This window comes from Ambystoma mexicanum, chromosome 14, assembly GCF_040938575.1.
Source record: "Ambystoma mexicanum isolate Mex_15411 chromosome 14, UKY_AmexF1_1, whole genome shotgun sequence".
NCBI classification, from domain to species: Eukaryota; Metazoa; Chordata; class Amphibia; order Caudata; family Ambystomatidae; genus Ambystoma; species Ambystoma mexicanum.
In genome coordinates, this window is record NC_090940.1 from 24,599,991 (window position 1) to 24,626,307 (window position 26,317).

Below are 26,317 nucleotides of genomic sequence, written 5' to 3' on the forward strand. Positions count from 1 at the left end.
CAATTTCCCCAATGAACCGGAGATTAATATGGGACTAGGCTATATGTTCACGGGGGGGGGGGGGGGGGGGGGCACAGAAAGTCACAGCCTCAGCACTGTACAAAGTTATAATGCAAACGCGCCCAGTGGCTAATCACGTGTCCAGGAGCAAATGGGAACATGATCTGGAGCAGCAATTCGAGGATCACAAGTGGATCAAGGTCTGTGAACTCATCAAACAAATATCCTGCAATGCCAAATATAGGCTAATACACTACAAAATAATACACCAGACCCATTACACCCCAGCAAGGCTCAAGCCAATTTACCCTGCTTTATCGGGTGCATGTCCGAGGTGTAAGGCTGACGATGCAGATATTTATCATATGCTCTGGGCTTGTACAAAGTTGAGTGGATACTGGACAGAGGTGTGTGCGGCTCTAGATGAAATGGCAGATCAACCTGTGGAATGGACGCCACGGTTGTGTTTACTGGGCGCGATAGGCAAAATGGATCGAACGTGGCGGAAGCTATTAAACCTGAGCTTACGGATAGCAAAAAGAGCGATACTTATGGAGTGGAAAAACGCAAACCCCCCCCCACCGAAGTCAGACTGGGATAGCGATATGCTATGGACTAATGACACAGAAGAACTATATATAGACTTGGTGCTGCCCTCCTCTAAACCCAGGAATATATGGGCCAGGTATAAGCAATATATGGCTGATAAACAGACTGAAAATACCGGATCTGAAGAATAATTAAGTGTGTGTAACTCATTGTGTGGAATGTTATCGCTTGATTATGTACATGCTTACCTTGTGTAACAATAAATAAAGTTATTAAAAATAATTTTAAAAAATATGAGAATCCCAGATCACAGAAAACGTTCAAAGAACTTGAAACCATGAATCTCCGACAGATGAAGGAGCAGCTCACAGCAGGGCACACCCTGGACGCAATCGTTGCCAAGAAAGATCTGATCACAACATCACCACCCACCCAAATATTATGGAGCGACCACCTGATCATCCCCTTCGTGATCCAAAGCACCTAATAAATACCCACTGATCTGGAAAAGAAGCTGAAGAACCATCAAGAGCAGCAACCCGAATGAGCGACTAGAAACCTCAAAGCCAACAATCACATCATGGAACGCAACAGATGGAAAAGCTAACCTAATCCAGAAGTGGATTGCAGAAACAATGAAGGACATCTGCCCGGAAAAACACCTCATCCCCTCAAAAAATAAAGCAGGAGGCCACCAGGGGGCGCACAGGCAATGGCTGCCTGAGTGTACTGCTCCCGCCGAAGCCTGGCAGTTACAGGGGATTGAGCCCCCCTGAACCCCCCCAGGCGGTCCCAACTCGATGGATTGGCGTGGTGACACCCCCCCGCGTACCCCCCCCCCAGGGGCACCCCACGCGCAAAAGAGCGATGCTCAAGAACCCCAGGGAGCCAGAGAATGGGATCCGAGGCTTCCGGGTGGAGAAGAGCAGCGAGGGCCCCGGCGAGGAGTGGTGTCCCTTTGAGGCCGCATGGAAGCAGTGGACGAGCCACTCCCTCCCCCCAATCAGCCCCCTACACCTTCAGGCCCCCGCTGGAGCACAACATGCCGGAGGCCCGATTTGGCGGGCAGCGGAGATGCGCTGACTGCAGGCCGGCGCCCGGGGGACTGGGGTAGAGGAGCCGGAGCCCAAAGTCCCCCGGAGCCTGTCGAGACGAAGTGATAAAGCAGGGCGGGTCCAAGCGCGGAGGCCCTCCGCGAACTTCCCCGGGACTGGCCAGAGGGGCCCAACGAAGAACGCCCAGGCAGGCGGGAGCCTCTCAACGCAGCAGGGCATGCACCTCGACACGGGGGGCCCAGGAGAACATAGCTGCACTCGTCAGGTGAGCGGGCGGGGGTGAGGGGACCCCCCCCTCGCAAGCGACACAGGCAGGTAGGGGTCCCTGGATCCTCACCTGGAACGCGAGCACGCCGGCCATTGCACAGGAGACACCGGGTGGGGACGGCGAGATGGCGCTGCCGGGCCCTTCGCCCAAAGTGAGCACCCCTGGGGCCAGTGACCACGGCCAGAGCTGAAAATTCTGTCCCCCCCTGGGGCCACGGAGAAAGCACTGACAGTTTCGGGGGAATCCAGATGTGGAGCCCCTGCCCAGTATTGGTGGGGCATGTGCCCGCCCGGAGACGACCCCTCTCCCCCCCCACCCCCACGGGGGCCAAAGTGCGGACTGTTGTCATTAAGCCGTGGGCAGGGACCACGGTGCCCTGCCCCGCTGGAAGGGTCCTCCGGTCCTGGTCATACAGACTCAGCTGCCCACATCGACCACAACGAGGAGGCCAAAAGGAATCCCCGACTGCCACGGCGAAGCTGGACTGGGTGAGAGGCCCCCGCCCGGTGACGGTGGGGCGTGTGCCTGCCCAATAACGACCCCCCTGTAGCAGCATAGGCATACCAGTCAGGTGGTGGAGGGCCTTATCCCGGTCCACCCCCGCCCCTTTTCACAAGCCCCCTCTGGGAACCCCAGGAAGGAGATCACCAGCCGACCCGAGAGGGGTTCCTCGGTCCCCGCCGGAGCCGCAGAGGTCTCGACAGCAGGGCACAGGGGGTGACCAGATGAACTGGCGGGAAACCTTGAAGGAATTTCGCTTCCAGGAGGCAGCAAGTAGCAACAAAGGTACAAGCCTCAATAGAGAAATGGCCCAGTTGGAGGCCCCGGCACCTTCCACAGCTGCAATGGAAAGGGGTTTTGCCTCAATTCTGCAGGAAATCAGGGACATGCGCTCTGACATCGGCCAGAAATTCAAAAAGGGTGGACATGGTCGAGGACAGGCTGTTACAGGTGGAGACCAACCAATCAACATCGGCGGGTCAAGAAATACAAATAGACATGAGGCTGGCTGCCCTGGAGAAGAGGGACGAGGAACGTGCCAAGCAGATGGATGACTTCGAAAACAGGGAAAGGAGGAACAACCTCAGAATTTTTGGGGTACCCGAATTGGAAGGAGAAAAGGAGAGAGACATCACCCGAGCAGTGAGAGACATCATCACCCTCCTGTTTGCAGAAGAGATGACAACGGCACTCACATTCGATAGGGTGTGCAGGGCAGGGGGTAGAGCAGGGGACCCCCGGTCAATTTTGGTCCGGTTCCACTTCTATTCGGATAAGACAAGACAAAAGTGCTGGAGGAAGCCAGGAAGGCCCGGGAGATCCCCTACAATAATACCCAGATTTCAATCTACCAGGATCTCTCCGCCTACACACTGGCCAAACGCAGAATGTGCCGCCCCCTAATGCAACTGCTCAGGGAGAAGGGGGTGTGCTACAAATGAGCCTACCCCTTCTCCCTGGCTTTCGAATATATGGGTCAACGGTCAACTCTGATAACGGAAGATGACATACAGGGAGCCATCCAAGATTACGTAGCGGATTCGGACCCCCAGAGGGGCCCATCGGGGCCGGAGATGGACAGACAAAGTGGCCCTGGCCCATCGGGAAACGGGAGAAGGAAAACTGGCACGAGGAAATTCAGAAAAATGAATACTCCGTCACCAGCGAAGGACGGAGAGCGGAACGACTCTGAGGACTGGGGACAGGGGTGACCTGTCAAGTTTTGGAATGAGGAATGAAGACTCAGAGGTTCTACCGCTAACAGCGTCCCCATGATCAGCAAGTATAAGGGGTCCATAGAGGGGACGATGCAGCAGGGGAGGGGGGAGGGGGGGGCTCAAAGCGATGAGCACTACACGAAACGCCTGGCCAAGGTGGGCAGTCTGGTGGTTCGGCCAACAGCCAGTGATGGCAGAACTAATTGGCTGGACGCCGGGGAGGGGGCAGGGAGGTGCGCATGAAAGTTGGGGTTGTTCAGTTAGGGGTTGGGACTGGGGGGCAGTTGGGGAAATGTTTTAGGCCCACCCGGGGCGGGGGTGGGTGGAGGGAGAGGGGGAGCACATAACGAAACTAAGGGAGCGCGCAGGGAGGGGTGAAGTGAAGATTTTGAATGAGAGAGAAGATAACTTAGATAATGGCTGAAAGACTGCCGGCACTGGGAGTGGGTTCCCTCAACGTACGGGGTCTGAACAACCGCCACAAAAAGGTCCCTGGTCTGTAGGGAATTTAGAAGGGCAAACCTTGACCTTCTCTTCTTACAAGAGACTCACTGTGCACGGGGGAAGGAGCCCAAAATGCAGGGGGGGGTGAGGGGGGAGGAATTGGACGGGCTCCCCCTCTTTCACATACTATTCAGCCATCCACACGTCATTTGCTAGACTAGACTACATTTTAGTGGATGAGACCCTGCACCCATTCGTCACTGGCTACAGGGTAGACCCCGTCCCCTGGTCGGACCACAACCTGGTCCGCGTCACCGTAGCAAGGGGATGGCTAAGCGATCGCAGGGGACGATGGAAATATAACGACTCCTTGCTGAAGGACGAGATCCACGCACAGGAGGTGCTCGACGCCATAACAGAATTCTTCGAGCTCAATGACAATGGGGAGGTAGGCCCGCACACCCTATGGGATGCTTTTAAGGCAACCCTAAGGGGAGTCCTCATCAAAAAGGGAGCCCAGAACAAAAGAGAAAGGGAAGCCCAGGAGAAGTCAGAGAGAAAATAGCCCAACTTCAGCTGGGGGGCCCCCAGCAGAAACCTTAAACCGCGATTAGGTAACCGCCCTGGACGGCTATAGGCTCCAGTTAAAAGACCTCCTCCTGCAAAAAACAGAAAGGAGTCTCCAGCTGGTTAAGCAAAAGTATTATGAAAAGGGGGACAGGATTCTAGCCTGGAAACTGAGGGAGGTACAGAGAAGTAGAATGGTGAAAGTAGTGAAGAACGAAGAGGGGTCAATAGGCCATGACACGTCCCACATAGGAGAGGCCTTCCGCCAATACTATGAAAAATTATACTCATCAGAAAATAACGGGGGTGAGGCTGAGATTGAAGGGTTCTTGAACTCTATACAAATCCCGGCCTTGACTAGGGAGATGGCAGAGAGGTTGGAGGGTCTGGTATCTGAGGACGAGGTGGAATACGTGATCAGCGGGATAAAGGTGGGCACTTCCCTGGGCGAGGACGGCTTTACAGTGTACTTCTATAAAAGGTTTCGCTCGACTCTAGCCCCGCACTTAGTAAAGGTCTTTAATGCAGTGCTGGGGAGGGGGTTGGGGTGGGTTGAACTCTCCCGGACTCCCATGATGGAGGCCGTAATTGTAGCGTTGCCCAAGGACGGCAAGGACCCCACGGAGTGCTCCTCCTACCGCCCAATATCTCTGTTGAACATTGACAAAGATTCTTGCTAAGGTAATTGGGAAGCGGATGGATGAGATACTGCCGAAACTGGTCCACGGGGACCAGGTAGGGTTCATAAGGGGACGACAGGGCTCAGACAGCATCCGCAAAACCATAGATTTGTCCCATTACGCCCAGGGGTCGGGCCTCGACGCAAGTGTCCTCTCCCTGGACTCGGAAAAGGCATTCGACAGGGTGGAGTGGAGATACATGGAACTCCTCCTCCAGAAAATGGGCATTGAGGTACACATTAGGGAATGGGTGGCTGCACTATACAGAGCTCCGAGGGCAAGGGTACAAGTGAATGGCAGGTTGTCAGAACCATCCCCCCTCTCACGGGGAACAAGACAGGGATGCCCACTCTCTCCCCTGATCTATGCCCTTAAAATGGAACCCCTGGCCATAGTAGTTAGAGCACACCCGGACATAAAGGGGATTAGGAGAGGTGAAGTAGAATTAAAGCTTTCCCTGTTCGCGGATGAGATCTTGGCCTACCTGGTGGAACCCGGCTCCTCGCTCCTCTCCCCCTCCTGTCTCTGATGGCCGCATTTGGGCGTTTCTCAGGGTTAAAGATCAATGCATCTATATCAGTTCTGCTCCCCATGAGAACACGGGACCCCGGGCTTAGACTCCTTGGGCAGGCTCAACAGGATAGCAGTGGGGAAGATTTCTATCCGATATCTGGGCGTCCTCCTCACCAGTGATCTATCAAAACTAGCCCCTACCAACTACGACCCAGTCATGGCAGGGATCACCACAGACCTCAGGACATGGGGGTTCAATGATTCTGTCATGTTATGGCTGCATGACGTCGGTAAAAATGAATATACTACTGCCTTTACTGTATCTCTTCACTGCTCTCCCAACCAGCGTCCCCGACCAAACCTTCAGGACTCCACAGAATGCGGTACGAGAGTTTAAATGGCAGGGTAGGACCCTGAGGACCGCGAAGGCCGTCCTGACCTTGCCGAGAGAGGGGGGAGGGTTTGGGTTACCAGATTTCCAACTTTATTTCCAAGCGTCCCAGTTGCGTGTCCTCCTAGAGCAGATGAGGGAGGGGATGGGAACCTATTGGTCCTATTTGGAAGGCATGGACGCCCACCCTCTTAAAGTCCGAGACCTCTTATGGGCCCCACGCAGGTTCATCCCGAATAGACTTAAATCCCACCCAACATTGGGAGTTCTCTGGGCAATCTGGAAGGAGGGTCCCCAGACTGCATACCTAACATCGTGGCCGTCCCCGATGTCCTCACTCTGGGGACACCCCACAATCTGGGAAGTAGGGGGTTCCGCAATGCACAGGCCTGGTCCGACTCGGGAATGGAGTGGGCGGGGCAGATGTTCAGGGAAGGGGAATTCCTAACATAGGAGGAATTGAGAGACGCTCTCGGGTAGGGGTCCCTCTCCATATTTAAATGCCTCCGCCTGAAGGGTATCCTCTGCGACCAGTCATGGGGCCAAAATTTGAAGAGGCAGCTGACCCCCTTTGAGAAACTACTAGACACAGCGACTTCAAGGAAGGGGGCGGTGCCCGGGATGTACAAAATCAGGAACACTATCAACCTAGTGGAGAGGAGGGGTTTCCGCTCATTCTGGAACGATTTAGCAGGAGAGGTCATCTCGGAAGACGCCTGGTCAAGGATATTTAAAATAGCATTCCATGGGAACTTATTCACAGCAGATATGGAACACAATTTTAAGATTCTGCATGGGTGGCATAGTGACCCCATGAAGTTGTCAAAGATGTTCTCAGGGGTATCCCCCAAATGCCCAAGGGGCTGTGACCAGGCGGGAACGAGGGGCCACATGTGGTGGCACTGCCCAAAGGTACAGGTGTATTGGGAGAAGGTAAGGGGTTGGATTGCTGAAGTCTCAGGAATTGCTCCCCCAGAACCCTCTGACGATGTTTCTGGGTCTCCCCCCGGAGGATACGGAAATACACAGGTACACTAGAATGTGGGAAACAATGCTGAGGGCGGGCAGGGTGGCCCTGGCACAGAAATGGAAGAGCCCGGAGACCCCCTCAAAGGAGGGCTGGCTGAAAAAAGTAAAGAATATGTTCTTAATGGACAAACTAACGGCAATGATGAACAAGGACTCATTCCAAGCGAACTGGTATGGGGTGCAGCAGACCTGGGGATGGGACGTTCACTGATGCCTGAGAGGCCCCCGGCGGGGGCAGACGGGGATGGGGTTAGGGATGAACTAAAAATGGAACGGGCGCCCACAGCCCGGGGGACGGTGGTCGAATTACAGCCATAGAAGAAGTCAAACGTCCACATTTACTCCCAAGCTATGGACACAAAAGAGCATTCTAGGAGTCTCCCAAATTTATGGTTCAAGTTTGAATACGTTTTCAGGGGGGTGGGTATGTATTGGGGTTAGGGGGGTAGAGGAGAAGGGGGGGGGCAGGGGTCATTGGGCCAGCCAAATGTATATCCTTTGAACATGCATCAAGCCCGTTTGTTATATTAACGAATGCTAATAAAACCAAAGTTTCAAAAAAATAAAGCAGTGGCAAGACAGTACACACCCCACCTAAAAGAAATGAAAAGTATCAACCAAAAACTAAAACAAGAATGGAGGAAAAAATCCTAACAAGACAAAAGAGTAAAATACCTACTACAAATCCGAAATTCTTAGGGCAAAAAAATAATTACTACAACGACCGGATCACAAAAACAACCAACACTCAAGAAGAACTATTTAGCATTATAAATGATATGAGAAACTCACTGGGGTGTAACAACTCACCAAAACCCACCCAAATTCTATGCAATGAACTCGCAGACCACTACAAGAACAAAATCACCAACATACACAGTCATACAAAGCAGACCAAATTGACCAAACAGCCCAGCAGCAACCTCCAACCCTGGAACAAACAAAATTGATGTTGAAATAAAAACTCAGGCTGGCTCCCGATGGACCTGTGCCCTCCAGACATCTACAAATCGACTCTTGCACAGGACACACCAACAGAATACTACCTAAACCTCTTCAACCAATGCCTCTCAAAAGGAAAAGTACCAAAAGCTTTCAAAACAGCTTAAATCAACTCTACTTAAGGACACTGCGGAAAACCTCCCCAACTATAGACCAATCTCGAACATCTCCTACCCTGCAAAAATACTAGAGGAGACAACCAGGGGGCGCGGAGCATGTCGGACACGTGAGGCTCGCGCTCCTGTTGCACCACAGGGCTTAGTGTGCTATTCTAGACCCCGGCTGGGGGTGCAGAGCCCAGCCGAAGAGCGACCATCGCCCCACGCAGTTGACCCCGCAGAGGGAGGGCGCCTGGGGCCCACCACAGGCTCCCCACGGTGCGGGCCTTATCCACAGCCCCAAGGAAGTGGCCTGACCAGGGTCCGGCTACTCCTGCCGAGCTGCAGAGAGACCGGCGGGGTCATACACCTCCCCCCACCACCACCACCACCACCACCACCACCACCAGAACACGCAATCCAGGGGGTGGGGGGGGCGCAACTATCCTCAGGCGGCACAGGGCGCAGACCTGCATCATTAGTATCCCGCCGAAACTAGCACCGTCAAGACCCGGGACCCCAGCCCCAGGGAGGGGAGGGGGGGCGGCGCAAGCACCAGCTGTGGAGCCCGGTGAGCGCCGGGGACTGAGGCCAGCTGGATCCCCGGAGACGCAGGGAGACCAGAGGGATCATACCCCCAACACCACCACCAGCAGAGTACGCCCCGAGGACGCGAACCAGGGAAGGGGGGGAGGGGGGGGGAGGGGGTGGCGCTACACTCCTCAAGTGGCCGGAGACGTGGGCCGCCGCGCACGCACCCCACCGAAGAGAAGAACTTCTCGGGCCCGAACCACGGACCTAGGGAAGAGGCCAGAACAAGCACCGGATGCGGGACCGGGTGTGTGCCGTGGTCCGCGGGGCCGGCCTCACTCACTGAGCCACGGGGAGCCCATAGGGGTTTCACGCGACCCCCCTTCCACCCATCACCACGAGTAGAGCACGGGCGGAGGACGCGAGCAAGGGGTGGCAGCGGTCCTCAGGCAGCCTAGAGCGCTGTCTCGCCCCACAAGGAATCGAGAAGCTTTAAGGGCCTGTGGACCGAGGGAGGGCCGCCCCGCCCGCCCCACTCCCTCCCTCGATCATCACGCCGGAGCAGAGGAACCAGTGGAGAACTGCTGGAGGGACCACAGGAGTGCATCCCCTCAGTGGGGTCCGGGGCCTTCTGGCCCGACGATTGAGCCTGGAGGCCTACCCGGTCCCACATTACGGGTAGTGCCCACAGAGGAGCCCATCCTGGGACACCGGACTTCGTGGAGACTTCCAGGGCAGCGGAGCCCAATGGCGCGACAGGACAGTTAATAAGGTGGGGCGGTGGTGGGGGAGAAGTGGAACACAGGAGCCTCAGCAGTGGGGGACACCCACCCCCACCCCCCCCCCGGCTGATAAGCCCAAGGGATGCCCAGGGGACTTTAGAGGCCTCGACAACGCACATCCTTAGCCCCCCCCCCTCCTTGGCAGTAGGGACCCACCCTGGTGAGAGAGCCCCGGCACTGGTCCTGGAACTCCCATAGTCACCGGGGGACACCATTAAGTCCATTAAATGGAAACTCAGCTCTCCATCAAAGTAGGGCCGGGGCCCCGACCTGAACATTGCGGACACCCCAAGGAGAACCTGCATAGAGGCACCACCCCCAGGTGCCTCATTCTGCACTGACCCTGGAGCAGACCCAACCCTCCGGAGCCATCACTTCCCTGCAGCGCTTTCGCCGGCATTCCCCGGCCTAGACCAAGGCCTCTGGAGCCATCATGCCCACTGTAGGCGACCCACCCCCAGCTGCACTCACCAAGGACGTCCTCAGGGACATCCTCCAAGAGATCAAGGCGATTTGCACGGACATACAGGCATCCATCCTAGACCTCAAGGGGAGAGTGGACACTCTGGAAGACAAAATGGAGGGGATGGAAAACCGCCATCTCCAGACAGACCTTTTTAGACATGAAATATGAGGAAAGGCTAACAGACTTAGAAATAAGAGAGGAGGACATGATTCTCAAGATGGACGATTTAGAAAATAGAGAACGTTGAAATAATCTGCGCATTATGGGTGTGACCCAGGAGAGAAGGGAGACAGCTGCCGACGTGGGGAGAAAAGTCTAGGGCCTGATCAACCAACTTTTCACGCTTTAAGGGGGCAAGGAGGTCCAGCTGGAAAGAGCACACCGAGGTGGAGGAGGTGGCCCAAGGTCCATCGTGGTGCGGTTCCTCCGCTATAGGGAGAAAATGGAGGTCCTGGAAAAGGCAAAAAGGCTGGGGAGCTTCATCTTTGAAGGGGATACAATCAAGATCTATCAACCCTCACACTGACCCGTAGAAGGGACTCCCGCCCGCTCACCCAATGGCTCCCAAGCCAGGACATAAGATACAGATGGTCATTTCCGTTCGCCTTATCCTTCGAACAAGCAGGGGTGGACTACAGGGTGATCAGCGGCAAAGAGGCCACACAGGTGCTGCAGGTGCTTAAGGGAGACCCTCAAGGAGGGAGAAGGAGCGGGAACCCAGGCAAGGGCAGAACCCAGGAGGGAACCGGAGGGCCCCCGGTCGACAAAGAGGAAAACAAAGGGCAGGAGAAAATTCAAAAAACCCAACAGCCCGCTGTCGGAAGCCGGAGATTAGAGAAAGGAATAGGGTCCGGCGGGGAGTGCGAGGACAGCAGCTGGATAACCCTGGTCGGGGACACAATGTTTTATCTTGAGAACTGTGGTGTACGAACATGCTTTCGCTCTGGTGGCTTGCCCGTTGGCAGGCATCTCAAAAAGGGGATGGAGGTGTGAGGTCAGGGACCTCTGGCTCAACTCAGATCCAGCTCCAAAAGGGGACCAGGGCAGTTCCCACCGGACCAAGAAAATAATGAACACAATGTGTAGAAGTAATGGTAGACAATGAGAGAAAGGGCCGGGTCGAGACAATCAGAATAGGCTCACTACATCAAGGGGCTTAATTCCCCCACCAAGCGCTCCCTTTTGGGGCAAGAAATGAAGAACACAGGGGTAGACGTCCTCTTTGTACAGGAGACCAGACCCGTGAGGAGCGAAGAGAGGACCATCCCCAGAGCACACGTGGGCCAGGCATTTTGGGCATCCAGCCCCACAAAGAAAGGTGGGGGTCGGGATACTGTTCCACAGGCACCAAAAACTAACTGAGGTAACCAGTTGGGGGAGGGAGGACGGAAGGGCGTTGGTAGTGTCCGGTAACCTGCATAACTCCAGGGTCACTCTAGTAGCCATCTACTGCCCCAACGTAGGTCAGTGGGAATTCATCCAAGAGGTCATGGGAGAAGTGCGGCACAGGCCGGAAGGTCTCCTGTTCCTGGGTGGGGACTTCAACATGTGGACGGACTGGGATCTAGACCATAATGGGAGGATCACCCAGCCAGACTGCGCAGGGCGGAGTCCGAAACAAGGTCTCCGGGACGTGATGTGGGAACAGGGACTGGTTGACATATGGAGGGCGGGCTAGGGGAATATACCTTCTATTCGGCAGCCCATGGAACCAGAACGAGAATAGATACAGGAGTAGAATAGACGCATGTGAGATTCGCCCAGTCAGCTGGTCGGGACATGGTCTGGACAGACGCAAGTATCTCAGGTCTAAAAACCAAGGAATCCTTGTGGAAATGTAACTATTTCCTTCTGAGGGACGCTGTGTTTAGGGAGGAAATGTCATCCGCAATCGGAATTCTTTCAGCTAAATAACACGGGAGAAGTGGATCCGGAAATTGTTTGGGAGGCGGCTAAGGCAACCTGGAGGGGTAGGTTGATAAGTGAAGGAGCTTCCAAAAAGAGGGAGAGGACCCTCCTGTCCCACAGGTTGAGGTCAGAGATACTCGCCCTGGAAAGGTTGGGGGGGGGGGAGGAGAAAAAGAGGGAGACAGGAACTCTGGGAAATAGAGCTGGGCAAAACTGTGGTGGGACTCCAACACCTGCGCCAGAAGTACTATGAAAAAGGAGACAAGGCCGATGCCATGCTCGCAGCCAAACTCCGAGGCCAAAGAGCTAACAGGTGGGTGCCACGAGTCGGGAATGCAGCGGGGGGGGATGAGGGGGGGGGGGGGGGAAATCAGACCCAGAAGGCATAGAGAAATTTGCTAGCTTTTATGAGAGTCTCTATGGGAGGGGGGATGGGGGGAGTGGCTAGGGAAGCATGAAAGACATACCTTGATGGGGTCACCCTCCCGACTCTTGGAACGCCAGAGTCCGTGGCCCTAGACGCCCAGATAACAGAAGAGGAGATGCTGAAAGCAATATCTGGGCTGAAGCTGGGTAGGGCCACTGGGGAGGATGGATTCACTGCAGGATTCTATAAGGCCTTCTCGGGCCTGCTGGTGGGTTTCTTGGCAGGCCTATTCTCAAATATAATGAAGACGGGGAGGGCGCCCCATCATTCGGCAAAGCGCTGATCACGGTGATCCCTAAGGAGGGGAAAGATCCAGCAGACTACCGCTCCTATAGACCCATCTCCCTACTCAACGTGGACGCCAAACTGTTCACGAGGATCATCGCGACGAAGTTGAACGGCCACATGCTGAACCTAATCCTCTCAGACCAGGTGTGCTTCATTCAGGATAGACAGGGGGCCTACATGCTTCGTAAAACTCTGCATCTCATGAGGATTGCAGCTCTGAAGGGTGATAACCCGGTCTTGGTGTCCATCGATGCCGAGAAAGCGTTCGATCGGGTCAACTGGGGGGTTCCTACATGGGGTACTCGAGAAGCTGGGGTTTGGAATCGGGATCAGGCAGGCCATTAAAGCCATGTATGAGTCACCTTCAGCCAGAGTGACGGTTAATGGACGCCTGTCACGTACCTTCAGTCTCCAGAGAGGGACGAGGCGGGGCTGTCCCCTCTCTCCCTCCTCTTCGCCATGACCATGGAGATACTTGCATAATACCTCAGAGGTTCTTCTATGGTGCGGGGCATAGAGGTGGGAGACCGCACATTCAAACTTGACCTTTATGCAGATATCTTGCTCCACCCAAGGGAACCCACACGATCAATCCCTGCCGCTTTGCAGATAATCTAGCGGTTTGGCCGTTTCTCCGGCTTCAAGGTCAACGTGGGCAAGTCGATGATCTTTCCGTTTGCTTCAGATGCTGACAGGTGCTTATCCGAATTGTCCCCTCTGGGCCTCCAAGTCTGTGTGGACGGGATAAAATACCTGGGGATTAATATTGTAAGACCGAGTGAGGATTTGAGCCAGGCAAACTACCCCCCACTGTTTGAGAAATTGTTCAGGAAAATGGAAGGCTGGGGGGGGAGGGGCAAATCTCGTGGATGGGTAGAATAAACGTGATAAAGATGAACCTGCTCCCCAGAGTACTGTACCTCTTCCAGATGTTTCCCCTGGAGGCCCTCGCAATACTCCTAAGAGAAGCCAGGAGGCGCATAGTGAAGTTCATATGGCAAGGCCAGAAACCCAGATTAGGGTATGAGACCCTCACCCGCCCCAAAGAAAGAGGGGGCGTCGCTCTCCCAGATCTTGATGTCTACCACAGGGCGACCCAGCTCAGAGAGTTTTAGTCCCTCACCTTAGAGAAGACCCCAATAAGCAATGGGTCTACATTGAGAACTCCTTCCTAAACCCCTGTCACCGTAGGCGAATGGTTATGGGTCCCACTAAAAAAGCTACCAAGAAGGATCAGGGACCACCCAATCCTGGGAACCATGTGGAAGGCTTTAGCAGGGAAGGGAAACGGGGAGAAAGTGACTACATGGCCCTCCTCACTTAGTGACATCTGGTCCACACCAGTCCTAGAAGAGATTCCAGGCCATGAACACTACCAGTCCTGGTTTGACGCGAGGCTAAGTCGGTCAGCTGGTGAGGGAGGATTCGTTCATACCCATCCAGGAACTCGAGGAGGCACTGGGAATTGGTATACTCTCACCTCTCCTATACCTTAGACTCAAGGGAATCCTAATGAAGCCAAAACTGAAGGAATGTATACAAAGGAAGCTCACCCTGGTAGAAAGAATTCTGGATTCCCATACAGAAATGAAGGGGCTCATCTCACTCCTGTATCAATCCCTTTTGACCCCCCCCTTGGAGGGAACAACTGGGAGCCTCAGAAGGAAATGGGAAAGGGACCTGGGCTGCGCCATTGGGGATGGTCTCTCGGGGAGACTGTACCAGGGCCTTCAAGACGTCGATCCCCTGCCAATATAAAACCCATGCCGTCAAACTTCTCCACAGGTGGCAATGTGACCAGATCACCCTTTCTAAAATGTTCCCGGATATTGTCCCAGCGTGTTGGCATGGATGCGGGGGTAAAGCCGACTATTGGCACATGTGGTGGACCTGCCAAGAGGTCCAAAACATATTGGTCGGAGGTGCTTAGTTGGATCAGGGAGGCGGACTACCCACTAGACCCTATCCTGATGATATTTGGCTTACAACAAAGGGATGAGCTCTGGGAGAAATTACCGGACCGGTCACACTCTTTTGCTGGCACCAAAGTCTTGTGTTGCCCTAATGTTTTGAAGTTGTTACGGGCATGGGCCCAACCTACGCTATATGCATAAGCTCTTTTGTTGTCTTGAAAAACCAATGAAAATTGAATTTAAAAAATAAATAAAAAAGAAACACCACTAGAGACCTACATCTACCAACAATTGCTTGGCCACGCTGAAAATAATCAACTACTAGAAGTAGGATTCAGACCCTTAAAGCCCACAGACAGCACTGCTCTGGATCAAATCCTTCCTGGCAGAAACAATCTGGCTAAGTTCATGTCACGGATCTCATCCTGTGGAGTACCTCAAGGCTCCTCACTATCCCCGCTCCTCTTCAACATCTACATGACACAGCTAATCAACCTCATCAAAAGACAGACTAACATGTTACAACTAAGCAGATGATACACAACTCATCTTCAAGTTCAACAACATACAAGAGAACGGTTCTCTCGATGGATGAAATTGATGTGTTTTTTCAGAGTATCTCTTACAGAATAAAACTCATCGAAATTGATTTTTGGGTTTTGGGGGGGGTATTTTTACCTATTCCCGACCACCCACACCCGTTATACTTTTCCAACCCCACCCCCCTATATATTTCAATTAGTTTTTGTTCCTGGTAAAATGTACTTTGAAAAAACCCATTGATGAAAGTACGCCATACCAAAATAACACACCGCTAGTAGCGTGTCTCAAGGAGCTCTACCAATGGATGAGCATCAAACTCAAAATCAACTAGGACAAAACAGAAAAAAAAAAAATATATAACAAATCATGATTTCACTGGAAGAGAGGAAATAACATGCCATGGCCGACCAAGTGGGAAACCCACCAACACCATCCGAAGCTGTAAAGAACCTTGGAATTATCATGGATAACGAGTTTGAACCCCAAGTCAATGCAATAATCCAAAAATGCTTCTTCCTCCTACAAACAATAAAAAAAAATAATCCTACTATTCCTCTCCTTCACGCATGAAACCATAGCCATAATATCCCTCATTATGTCCAGGATTGATTATGCCAACAGCATATACCTCGGAATGCCTGCTAAGGAAACTGCAACGAATACAAAATGTGACAGCCACACTTCTCCTCAAACTCAGCAGAAAAGACCAAATGCCGTCACGCCCCTCAGGATGTTACACTGGCTCCTGGTCAAAATAATTATCTCTTTCAAAACCCTGTGCATAATGCACAGAGCAGTACACGGCAAGGGAGCAGAATTAAAAGACATTGTCTGTCTACAAACCAGCCAGAACCCAGAGATCCTGCAACGATGTCCGCCTTGATCCAAACGATACACTAAGAAAAAGATGGCGGTTCAGTATGCTCATGCTTCGCTGTTAATCTATACAACTCCCTCCCCAGGGAAATACAAACCATCAAGGACCATACAGAAATCTGCTGTAAACCTGGCATTTAAACTCCGAGCACAACGAAACAGAACAAAGCATGCACACCGCGCAACCTATCAAGCACAGGAAAAAGGAGAAACAAAAAACACTTGGGGCCAAACGAAAGAACCCCACAGCCCCCACCCACCCCTGACCAGAACAGAGAACACCCGAGCAAAGAAGATGACAAGGCAGAATTGACAGGGCCAGGGAAGAAGGCCCTGCAAAACTGATGGGGGGAGAAATGGGTGCGGGGGAGGGGTGGAAATGGCACCTGCCCCAGGCATGCCAGAAGGGAAAACAAGAGGGAAAAATAAACCGTGTCAAACCCACCCCAAGCAAAATCTTGAGCACCAAGAAACCCCTGCCCATGAGCTAGGGCAACAAGAGGCAACTAAACTCAGTGCATCCACCCCACCTCTACAAGAAACGTACTCCCCCAGGGAACCCAGTCAAAGAACCTCCACCCACCACGGGACACCCCCGGATCGCTCAGAGCACCTTCGGACTAGCAGTGCAGAGTTGGAAGCCAGCGCCTCAGAAGCAACCTCACTGATGCAATTAGAAAGGGCAACAGAATGGGTAGGCACTACTAATCAAAAGATCTTACCTAACGCTCAACCTCTGCACACACCTCTCACATACCACACTACAGACAACCGGAACTGCTTAACACAGCAAACCGCACGTACTCCACAACAAGCAAAACAACAAAACAGAGCTCACACAACAGCACATGATGGCCACCTACTGAATCTCACACCCAAGCTCAGTGAACAGTCCATCCAAATAGAAGCTGCCAACAGCACATCACAGCTCCCTTGCTCTTTTCCCCCCTTGGTTCCTTTTTTCTTCACAGAGCCGCCAGAGCGCCAAGAGACCATGCAAGTGGCACCTGTGCGCAGTGCAAAAACCTTTAACATTAACATGTACATACTTACAAACATGTACCACCATAACTTCACTTAACCATTGTCCTTTTCCTAAGACTATGAAAACTTGTCCTATTGCCTAAAAACTCTCCTAAAAAAAAAAAAAGTCGACCTGCTTACTTACTCAAGACTTTGCTTGGAGAAAAGGCTTGGTCTGGATTTCGTGTTGATCAGCTCAAGCGGTTTCAGACAAGGCAGAGCAGCCCCCCCCCCTCCCAACACCCCACCCAAGCGGTTTTGGACGGGGCAAAGGCCTGGAAGTGTGCTGTAGGGGCTCGAGGAGAGTACAGGAGGGGAGGGGGTGTCTATAGGGTTCATAGTATGAGGAGGCCAGTGCATGCTTTGGGGTTAGAGTACACTGCAAACGCCATCTTGGGTAATAATAGCAGCCATATTGAAATAGAGGCCCTGCGCGGCATTCAGCATCGCAGTCCCAGTCCATGAGCATGAAAATAAGCGTATGCGTGCAGGAATAGGGTGCATCATGGGCACTGGTGGGAAAGGCCCGAGTCGCAGAGATTCATAAACCTTTCATTGTCTTCCGTTGCCAGCATTTGTATTCCAGGAGGAATGCGCCCTGCAATGCCACGAGGGGGCCGGGAGCTCTCTGTGAAAAGACCAATCCCACAAAGGGGACACAAGCCTCTGACCTCCACCACGCCCCGTCCTAAGACCCAAGCATTCAAGGTATCAGCAAATCCCACACCACGGACCATAAAGCTATTAGACACGACACCCCCCTCCCCTCCCCGAATTGATCATGAAAACATCATAAAGTAGGGACAGGCTGCCTTCACCATTAGGTTATGCGGTTTGTGCTGCGAGATGACAAGAGGGGCAAAACAAAAAAACTAAACGCGAGGGTGGGGAAGCCGGAAGGGCACCGACGTGTGGGCTTGAGAGTTACAGCGACCTCGAAGTGTCCTCTTGGTGCACATTAGGTTAGAGAATGCATTGTTTTTCTTCATATAATGAAGAACGAACTGCAGCAGCTTAGTGCCCGATGTGCGAGGAGGAGCCCACATGGAAGAAGGTGGACAGAAGGGGCTGGGACCAATGGCCTGGCAACCCCTATGGTGCAGGCAGCCTATGTATAGGGTTGCGCCAACCAACCATTCGGACATGTAATTTATGCAACTACATCGCTGATGATGTTGTGTGCCTTTTTAATGTGTCGCTTGTGCTGATTTTGCAAGAACAGCAGAGGTCTTTGCTGGTGCAGCTTCATTTTGTGGAAAGAAACCTTGTTCTGTTTGGAAGAGGTGTGCTGGGCCTTTTACCCCCAGTGGGTTGCATTTTTTCTGGTGCGAGTGTTGAGGGGCTTCTCTACAGGTGCCTTAGATCTTCTAAGGCCTGGAACAGGCTTAAACAGGTTTTCCTCCCCACTTTCCATGGTCTATTGGGATGCTATTTATCATGCGCGTATCCTCGAACGAGAAAAGGAGACAGAGCAGACTAAAATGCGCCTGGGCGCATATGAACAGATTAGCTCATTTGTGATAAATTGAAATGTTATGTAACTAGTGTTGCATACCGTGCAGATGTTCCAACTTGAGGCACATCAAGTCTGGTTAAAAAGCTATATATTTTTCAGTATCTGCTGTGTGGAGAATCTTATTTGGTCTCCCTTGTGCATGATCTGTTCTCTACGCCAGCGTCTAACCCTGAAGGAAGAGTACTCTAATTTGGTGGTAACCCTGCAGGTCCACTACAGGTTTGTCTCTCTAAACCCCCACACCAGAAGAGATATAGAAAAAAAATCTTTATCCCTCCTGTACCCCCCTCACCCCCCACATAAGTGGATAAGGGCGTACGCCAATCAGGGTGTGCACACTAGTAGATAAAGGATATCGGAAACAACCATAGGCTTCTTCTTCTTGTCTGGACTAAAAGGATCCTTTCTCTTCTTCCGGCACTGGATCTCATCGTTCCACAACTCTGAAAAGAGAAAACAAAAGCAGTAAGAAGGCTGCATCGAAAAGGAGCAAATGTGATCACTTCCTGGTGCAAGCAGTTTCCGACATTAATGTAAGGGAGAGGGTGGCAGGGATAGTTCTCGCAACTTTGCAAAGGATGACCAAACCCCATATTTGGACAGTTGCTCAAACAAATTGAGGGAAATACGAAGAAAGAGAAAAAAAAAAAAATGAGTCCCATGCAGCATGGTTGCACAATAGGACGTCAGCAACTGAAGTGGTGTCAGCACTGCAGAATCCGAAGAAGCATTGTACAAAACGGAAAGCAAGTCTTAGAACAAATCCGCCATCCGAGCTACTAGGATTAGAGGAATATTCGCTCACGCTTCTTACAACAGCCATTTGTTGATTTGAAAGGTTGCGCTTTCATCCATTTCTAGCCACACGCCAGAAAGAACATGCTCACATGAAAGACTTGATAGAGAAATCTTAGAAGGGCAGCCCACAGCATAGCCCGATTCATAGTACGATGAATGATAACGGTTCAAGATGTAAGTGTAAAAGAGGGCTGCACCCAAGGTAAGAGGGGAAAGAGGGGTGGAGGAGTGAAATATCACGATTGACCTAAAGTGCCCATGCAAAAGGGGACCCTGGAAGTCAAGCTCTTGTGAAAGAGCTGGGGACGCTGCAAGGGATATTTTAAATCAGGAGTAGGAGGGAACAAAGAAGTGATGAAGGCAAAGAGGTTGGATCAAGTTATGGCACACCTGTGGGTTTTTTGGTGCGTGTTTGTGTGCTTTTCTGTGTGTGGCATGGTACATTTGCAGTGCCGTTTCTGCTGGGTTGCATCATGGTTTGTTTGAGATGCCCAGCGATGCACGTTTTGCTGTATGCCTGCACTGAGCTACGTTATCTATGCCATACCCGGTGTAAAGGCCATAGCCGGATTCTGGAACCTCCTGGAAGGCCGGACTGGGGCTTCTGCTCCCAAGGAAGCTGTGGCTGAAATCCCACCCTCGGTTAATTGTGTCCAGATTTCCTTCCAGCGCCCACCCCCAATCTATAGAACTTGGCCGCTCGGGCAAGTGAGCAGAGTGGCATTGCATGCTGTGTTTTCTTGGGCATGGTTTCTACACGTCTTGGCTCACCAGGACACAAAGGCTCAGCAGTCGAACCACGGCTAAGCCAAAGATTAGGGTAACCAGGACATATATAAAGGACGAAACAATGTGAGGTTTCTTCGCTTGCCTTTCAGGAAGCTGTTGCAAAATAGGCAAATGTGGATATTCGGTCATACAACCCCTGCCAAATATTGCTGGGGCCCCGCAAAGGAAGTAAAAAGAAGGGATTTGCCGCCTGTGTATTCTTGACCATGGCTTCAACGTGGCCAGGCTCGCCATGCCGCAAGTGCATTCCAGACATACGCCAAGCGTGGAAGAGACTGGAAGTCTGTCCACGCAATCTCGAGTAAACCCCCACGCACTCCTGGTTCCCCACAAGTGATACGAATGCTATGAGAAACATGTACACATGAGAAAAACTTAAATTTAATTTTCTCTGCCTGGTCTTTAAATCTCTCCACAATCTTGCTCCCCCTTACCTATCCTCTTTCTACACCCCCTCCCGTTACCTTCGTTCTGCCGATCTCTTCCTTCTCACTGTTCCCCCTCCATGTGCCTCCTCCGGCTTCCGCTCCCTTCAGCTCCTAGCTCCCCTGCACTGGCACTCCCTACCTCTCTCTATCCGCTCCATACCTACCTTTTCCTCCTTCCGTACTTCCCTGAAATCTCCTCTTCTCCATCCCCCACCCTAATACCTTCTCTCATTACTATCTCCTTTCCCTCACATCCCCCCCCCCCAAGCACCTCACCCTAACCCCCCCTTTTCCCCTTACCCTCCTTGCTTCTTCACCCTAATGCCCTTCCTTTCCCCTCCTCCTTTCCCGTCCTCACCCCCTCCTTCCCTCTTACCCTCACAGATTCATTGCTCTACATACTCTTTTATTGATTTGATTCAGGTTTTGTAAATTGCTTCTACTGTTAAAAACATTTTTTATGTACCTTGCTGTTATAATATACAGCGCTTTGGATTAAAGTGCTATATAAACACAATACATACAAATACACGTGCCCTAGACCCTCAGGCTACGCATGACCACTCATCCGAGTGGATGGAACTGTTTCATGGGTGGCAAAGGATTCGGAGACTCTAGTCATGGTCTGGCCCGGCCACCCCTCTGCCCCCCGCCCCCAGCTCACCGCCTTACCAGAGGTAATGTCTATGCTGTGACGGTCCTCTTCCAGCCGCCGGATCTTCTCCTCCAATTCACTTTGCACAGTATCATACAGCAGCAGCTTCTCGCTCTGTAGACAGGGTGCACACACAGAACACACTATTACAAAGAGGTGTTTAAGAGCTGCACATCAGTAACGAGAACCAACCAGAAGTACACCACTACCCCCAGAACGAAATAAAGGCTACAACGGTGGAGGCTACATACCTCAAAATCACAACCAGGGGCATGCAATGCGACACCCCTAGTTCTGCTCCAAGGAGGGATTGGGTCCCTTGATCTCTAGTACTGAGGCAAAGGGAGCAGAGGGCGAACCCCCCACATACTGTGCAGCAAAGAGTGGACAGCTTGGCTGTACCGTAAGGGTGGCAAGGATCGTTTGGCGAGTAACACACCCCCCCCCCCCCCCCAGTAAAATGCTGAAAGGCATAATGGGGCAAAGGGAAGAGTGTCCCATAGCCACAGTCCTATGGCAGGAAAGGAAGGGCCCAGTACTGGGCTAAAGGGAAACCAGGTTTCAAATTGCCCCCCCCCCCCCCATATTAGTGTAGCAAGTAGGGGTTGAGTGGTTTTAAGGGGCAGAGGGGAGGAGTTAAAATGCAAGTAACAGTATACCCTAGTAACTAGGCAAGGGGAGGTGGGGGGGGGTGTAACAATCCCCATATTGTGGAAAAGGGTGAAGTGGGTGTATCATAACAAGGGCGGGGATGGTATAGCGCGTGCAGCAGTAATGGCATCTTGTTGGCGTTGCAACTGACCACCGCACTGGCATCGGAGAGGGTATAAGGGAAGTCTCATGGGTTATCACGAGAGAAAAGAGTGAGATCATTCTGGTCATGTTTACGTAAGCAGCGCAAGTGTCAGTGCGTGGAGGTTCACATACCTCACAGTGCTGACGCGCAGCCTGAATTTCACAGTCATACTTGTTCTTCACAGACTCCAGACACAGTTCCCTGTAGATTCCTGTGCACAGAAGAAAGGTTTCAAGAGCAGACATGGCTGCTACAAGCGATCCCAATACAGACCCGAAGGAGCAAGCCTCCACCACCCCCCCCAATCCCCCACCCCCCCCAATCCCACACCACCCAATCTCACACCATCAACCCCACCCCCACCAGAGCCATCTGTTATCATCCGAAACCACAGAACAAGACAAAACCAACTATAGAACCCTCCCACCCCCAGACATGGTTACCTCAAAAAAAGCAGAATGTGTACACAAACGTACTCTCAGCAATGCCTACTGCATCGGCACCCCAAGCCAAAGCAATAAGAACATACATAATAAAATCTTTATTTGCCAAAGCACTAGATGAATACTGGGGCTAGAATAAATTACCACCCATTTACCAAATCAGTTAAAATCGAGTTTTGGTAACATTTCATGACATTCATCAAACCTCAACAAGCATAAACCAAGAGTTCAACTGAGTACTGCAGATGCAGACACAAATGATCTTTGCATAGCTCCCCACACACAGGGACAGCAACACCCAACCCCACCCTAACTGCAAGAGGCCATTCAACCACTCAGAAGCTAGAATGTCAGGCCGATCAGAAACAGAATGCCACTCTCCTTTTCATCAGTATGCATGGATGCAGAGCAGCCATGCCCTTCATCCTCTAACTCCTAGCCTGTCCCAAGATGCACTACACTGAAGACCCAGCATCAGCCGGCCTGTCCCAAGGAGCACTACACTGAAGAACCAGCATCAGCCGGCCTGACCCAAAGAGCACTACACTGAAGAACCAGCATCAGCCGGCTTGTCCCAAGGAGCACTACACTGAAGACCTAGCATCAGCCAGCCTGTCCCAAGGAGCACTACCAGTGAACAAACTGGAATAAGCTGGACCGACCCAAAAAGTACTACACTTAACTGGTGTCAGTCGGCCTGACCCCCAAAGAACACTACAGTGTACAATAAGCCAGCCGGCCCCAAAGGCCCCTACAATGAAGGACTTCCTTTCATGCCGACAGAACAGGAACCACCTTTGCAGCGGAACCTGTGGCATTCCACAGGCAACCACTGCTCTTCATACAGAAAAAGCACCAAGAACATATGGACAGGTGAGAAGACCCAATAATAGTCTGCCCCTACTGCCTCACAACAAAGGCAGAATATGAATTAAGGGATGGGGAGGCAGTCTTCAGCCCAGCAAATGGACAGCTTAAGCATTACAACAGGCGCTCATTCACGATACAGATCAATCGGGCAACACTCTACAAGGGTAGGGTTAGGAGGTGTTCAGTGCCACCGGTGTAATCCCCTTCCAGAGCTTATCCAACCCGATTCTCATGCAAGCCCCTCCGCCCCTCATTCTTCATACCTGCAACTTTTGTTCTGATTTGCATGTTGTCCTGCAGCGTGGCCAGTGGTTCCAGGTATTCCGGTCCCTTGCCAGCACTCACTTCCTGTAGCTTGGAATCCACCTGGTTCAGCCGCTCCTTGTAGAGTCTAAGACAAGAGAGGCAGCATTATCAGAATGTTCTGTACGTACACAACACACCTCCCCGCCCCCCCCCACCCCTTTCAGGCCCAGGGATTCGACTGGCTGTGCCCAGGACTTTGCATGGGAAACCAAACAAAAAGGGGAGAGGGTGCGATGGCAGCCCAAAAGATGCCATCAGCTAGTAGTTGCCCATGGGACAAGAGGAGAATTTGGCATCCGAGGCAAACGGACCAGGAAGTTGGTGAAGAGTGGTTCTGGAAAGATGGCACCGGTGCAAAGGCCAACGCCACACTCTGTGTAAGGCCTTATTGGCTCAGAAATGCATACTGCGACGGCTTCGGAGGGGCAAAAGCATATCAAGGAAAGTAGCATTCCTATCAATCTACAAACCTAGTAATGCCCAAAATGATATCATTTTACACAACTATTTGCCCCGTAGTTTCATTCACTGAAAGAATCGGGAACATGTATGTACAGAGTAGGAGCAAGATGCAGTTTGCCAAGGTCACTAAAAAGTAAAACAAAAAACAGAATCTTCAGAAAATTCCAAAGGACAGTGCCAATTTGCTGCAAACATTTCCCAATGTGTGTTGAAATTTGGAAGGAAGCTGGCTCATGGGCTTGGGTGGGTGTCATGCCTGTGTCGGGAACCCAGGTACGCAGCCAGGGATTTGCTATACAGACATTAACTGTCTGGAGTCCAGATATCACCCCCACAGGCTTGCCATTGTGGCAAACGGGTGCCTAAACACAGAAACAAGGCTTGACTACATGTGCCCCCAACTCGGACTCAAACAGACTAGCGCAAGGCACTGCATGGCGCTGCACCCAGACACACCCCTACACACACTTCTAAAGCAGGGACCCCTCAACCCCCAACACCACCTGGGACCTTCACCCTCAACCAAGCTTTTGGAGCAGATGCCAGACTTTGAAATATGAAAGTGGGTTAAGTGTGAAGGCACCATGTGGTGTTGTGCAGACTTACCCGCGAGCCCGTTCTTCAGACCGAGACGCCTCGGCGCTACAAGAGGAGAATATAAACGGAAAGACTTAGAAAAATCAATTCTCCAGAGACGTCACCCCAAATCTGTAAGAAAGGGGGACTCCCAAAAACTACAGAACCCACAAACCCCTTCTTAGATAGAAAACTGAGGAAAACAAAGCAAAAGGGGCGTCACAAAGTGGTCTATAGTTTAAAAGCCTAAAAGTCAATAAGGAAAATTATATTGGCTAGCAAAGGACCCATTTCTGTAAGGAACCCATACTTCTAGGTAACTCAAAGGAAAATAAACCTCAGCAATGCATGCAATGACACAGAATGGAAACTGGCAACATGCAGTTCTGGGGGGGAATGAGGGAGTGGGGGGGGGGTGTCCCCTGCGATGGTTTGAATATATGTCTCATTAAAGAAACGGGACAACAATACAATGTCGTATAATACCACAGAGGGAGGCCTGGATGTAACAGTGGAAAGAGGCGGTCATTGAAACGGTGAACACGTGTTACAGCATATCAGCAGATGCCACAATAAAATTAATTCACACACCTGATACAGACATGTGAAGACTAGACCTTACGGAGTAGGCAGAGGATTGCTGGAGACTGGGACCACTCAGTCTCGACCAAAAGCAGGCATTTCAGATACTGGACGGACATGAAGATTGCCCAATTCACTGCTCTGCCTCTCTCAGCGTCTGCAGGTGTGTGCTCTAGATAATGTAGCACAGCACGCAAGGACAGAGGCGATTTCCTGCATAGAAGAGATCACATGCCGAGATGGCACAGACTGAATGCCCATGAAGGGAAGGTGAGCACCCAGACTCATGTAAAGCAGGCATCTGCAACCTTTGGCTCGCCAGACACCTTGGCCTACAACTGCCATCAGTGAATTGGGGAGGGGTCATGGGATCTGTAGTCCAACAGCTGCTCGATCCCATGAAAGCAGACAGTTGGGCAGCATTTGCATTGCTGGCAATGCCTTGGGAACATCAGAGACTGGAGCACTGGCTACATGAACTGGTTTTGAAGGACAGTGGGAGCAAGGCAAAATACGATGCTGTACACGTGTATTCTAATCTGGAAGAAAACTAAGAAGAACAATCGACCTGGAAGGGGAGAGCAGAGGGATTTTCAGAAACCCATTTCCAACTGAACAATGAGAAATTATAGAAAGACAATAAAATATTCCATGATGGCATTTCCTGCTTGAATAGCCCTCTACCGAAACAAATGTTCACCAAACCCTGGGAAATCACTTAATGGAAAGCTCTAGCCAAGGCACTAGACAGCCCAATGAGCCGTCTCCACCAGAAACCCACCATCCTCACCACACTATTCCCCCTCCCCCCCACCAGATAGTCGCCCCGGGACTTACTGATCTTTGAGGTCTGTAAACTCCTTCTCCAGATTGGTCATCTCATCCAAGCACTCCATCCTCCGCCGCTCACAGTCTTCATCATCCATCTCTGCTGGGAAAAGAGACAGTCATTCAACAAGGCTGAGAGGAGCAGACCGGCAACGAGACAGACAAAGTGCCAGGAGTGTACAGGGCAGCCTAAGGGA

The 26,317-nt window shown here is 51.9% G+C and overlaps 1 protein-coding gene across 2 annotated transcripts in view; it reads right to left on the reverse strand.

Moving 5' to 3' along the window:
* The window catches only part of BRMS1L (BRMS1 like transcriptional repressor), a 198,086-nt gene that overhangs the window by 137,369 nt on the left and 34,400 nt on the right, over nucleotides 1-26,317 (reverse strand). The window contains exons 2-7 of one of the 2 annotated variants that reach the window (XM_069638428.1): nucleotides 26,130-26,220; nucleotides 24,741-24,776; nucleotides 23,630-23,757; nucleotides 22,185-22,264; nucleotides 21,275-21,371; nucleotides 18,944-19,030 (exon numbers count right to left, since the gene is read on the reverse strand). In XM_069638428.1, coding sequence (XP_069494529.1) covers nucleotides 18,944-19,030; nucleotides 21,275-21,371; nucleotides 22,185-22,264; nucleotides 23,630-23,757; nucleotides 24,741-24,776; nucleotides 26,130-26,220 — 519 coding nt within the window. The remainder of the gene's footprint in view (nucleotides 1-18,943; nucleotides 19,031-21,274; nucleotides 21,372-22,184; nucleotides 22,265-23,629; nucleotides 23,758-24,740; nucleotides 24,777-26,129; nucleotides 26,221-26,317) is intronic. The other variant, XM_069638429.1, reaches the window with a different exon arrangement.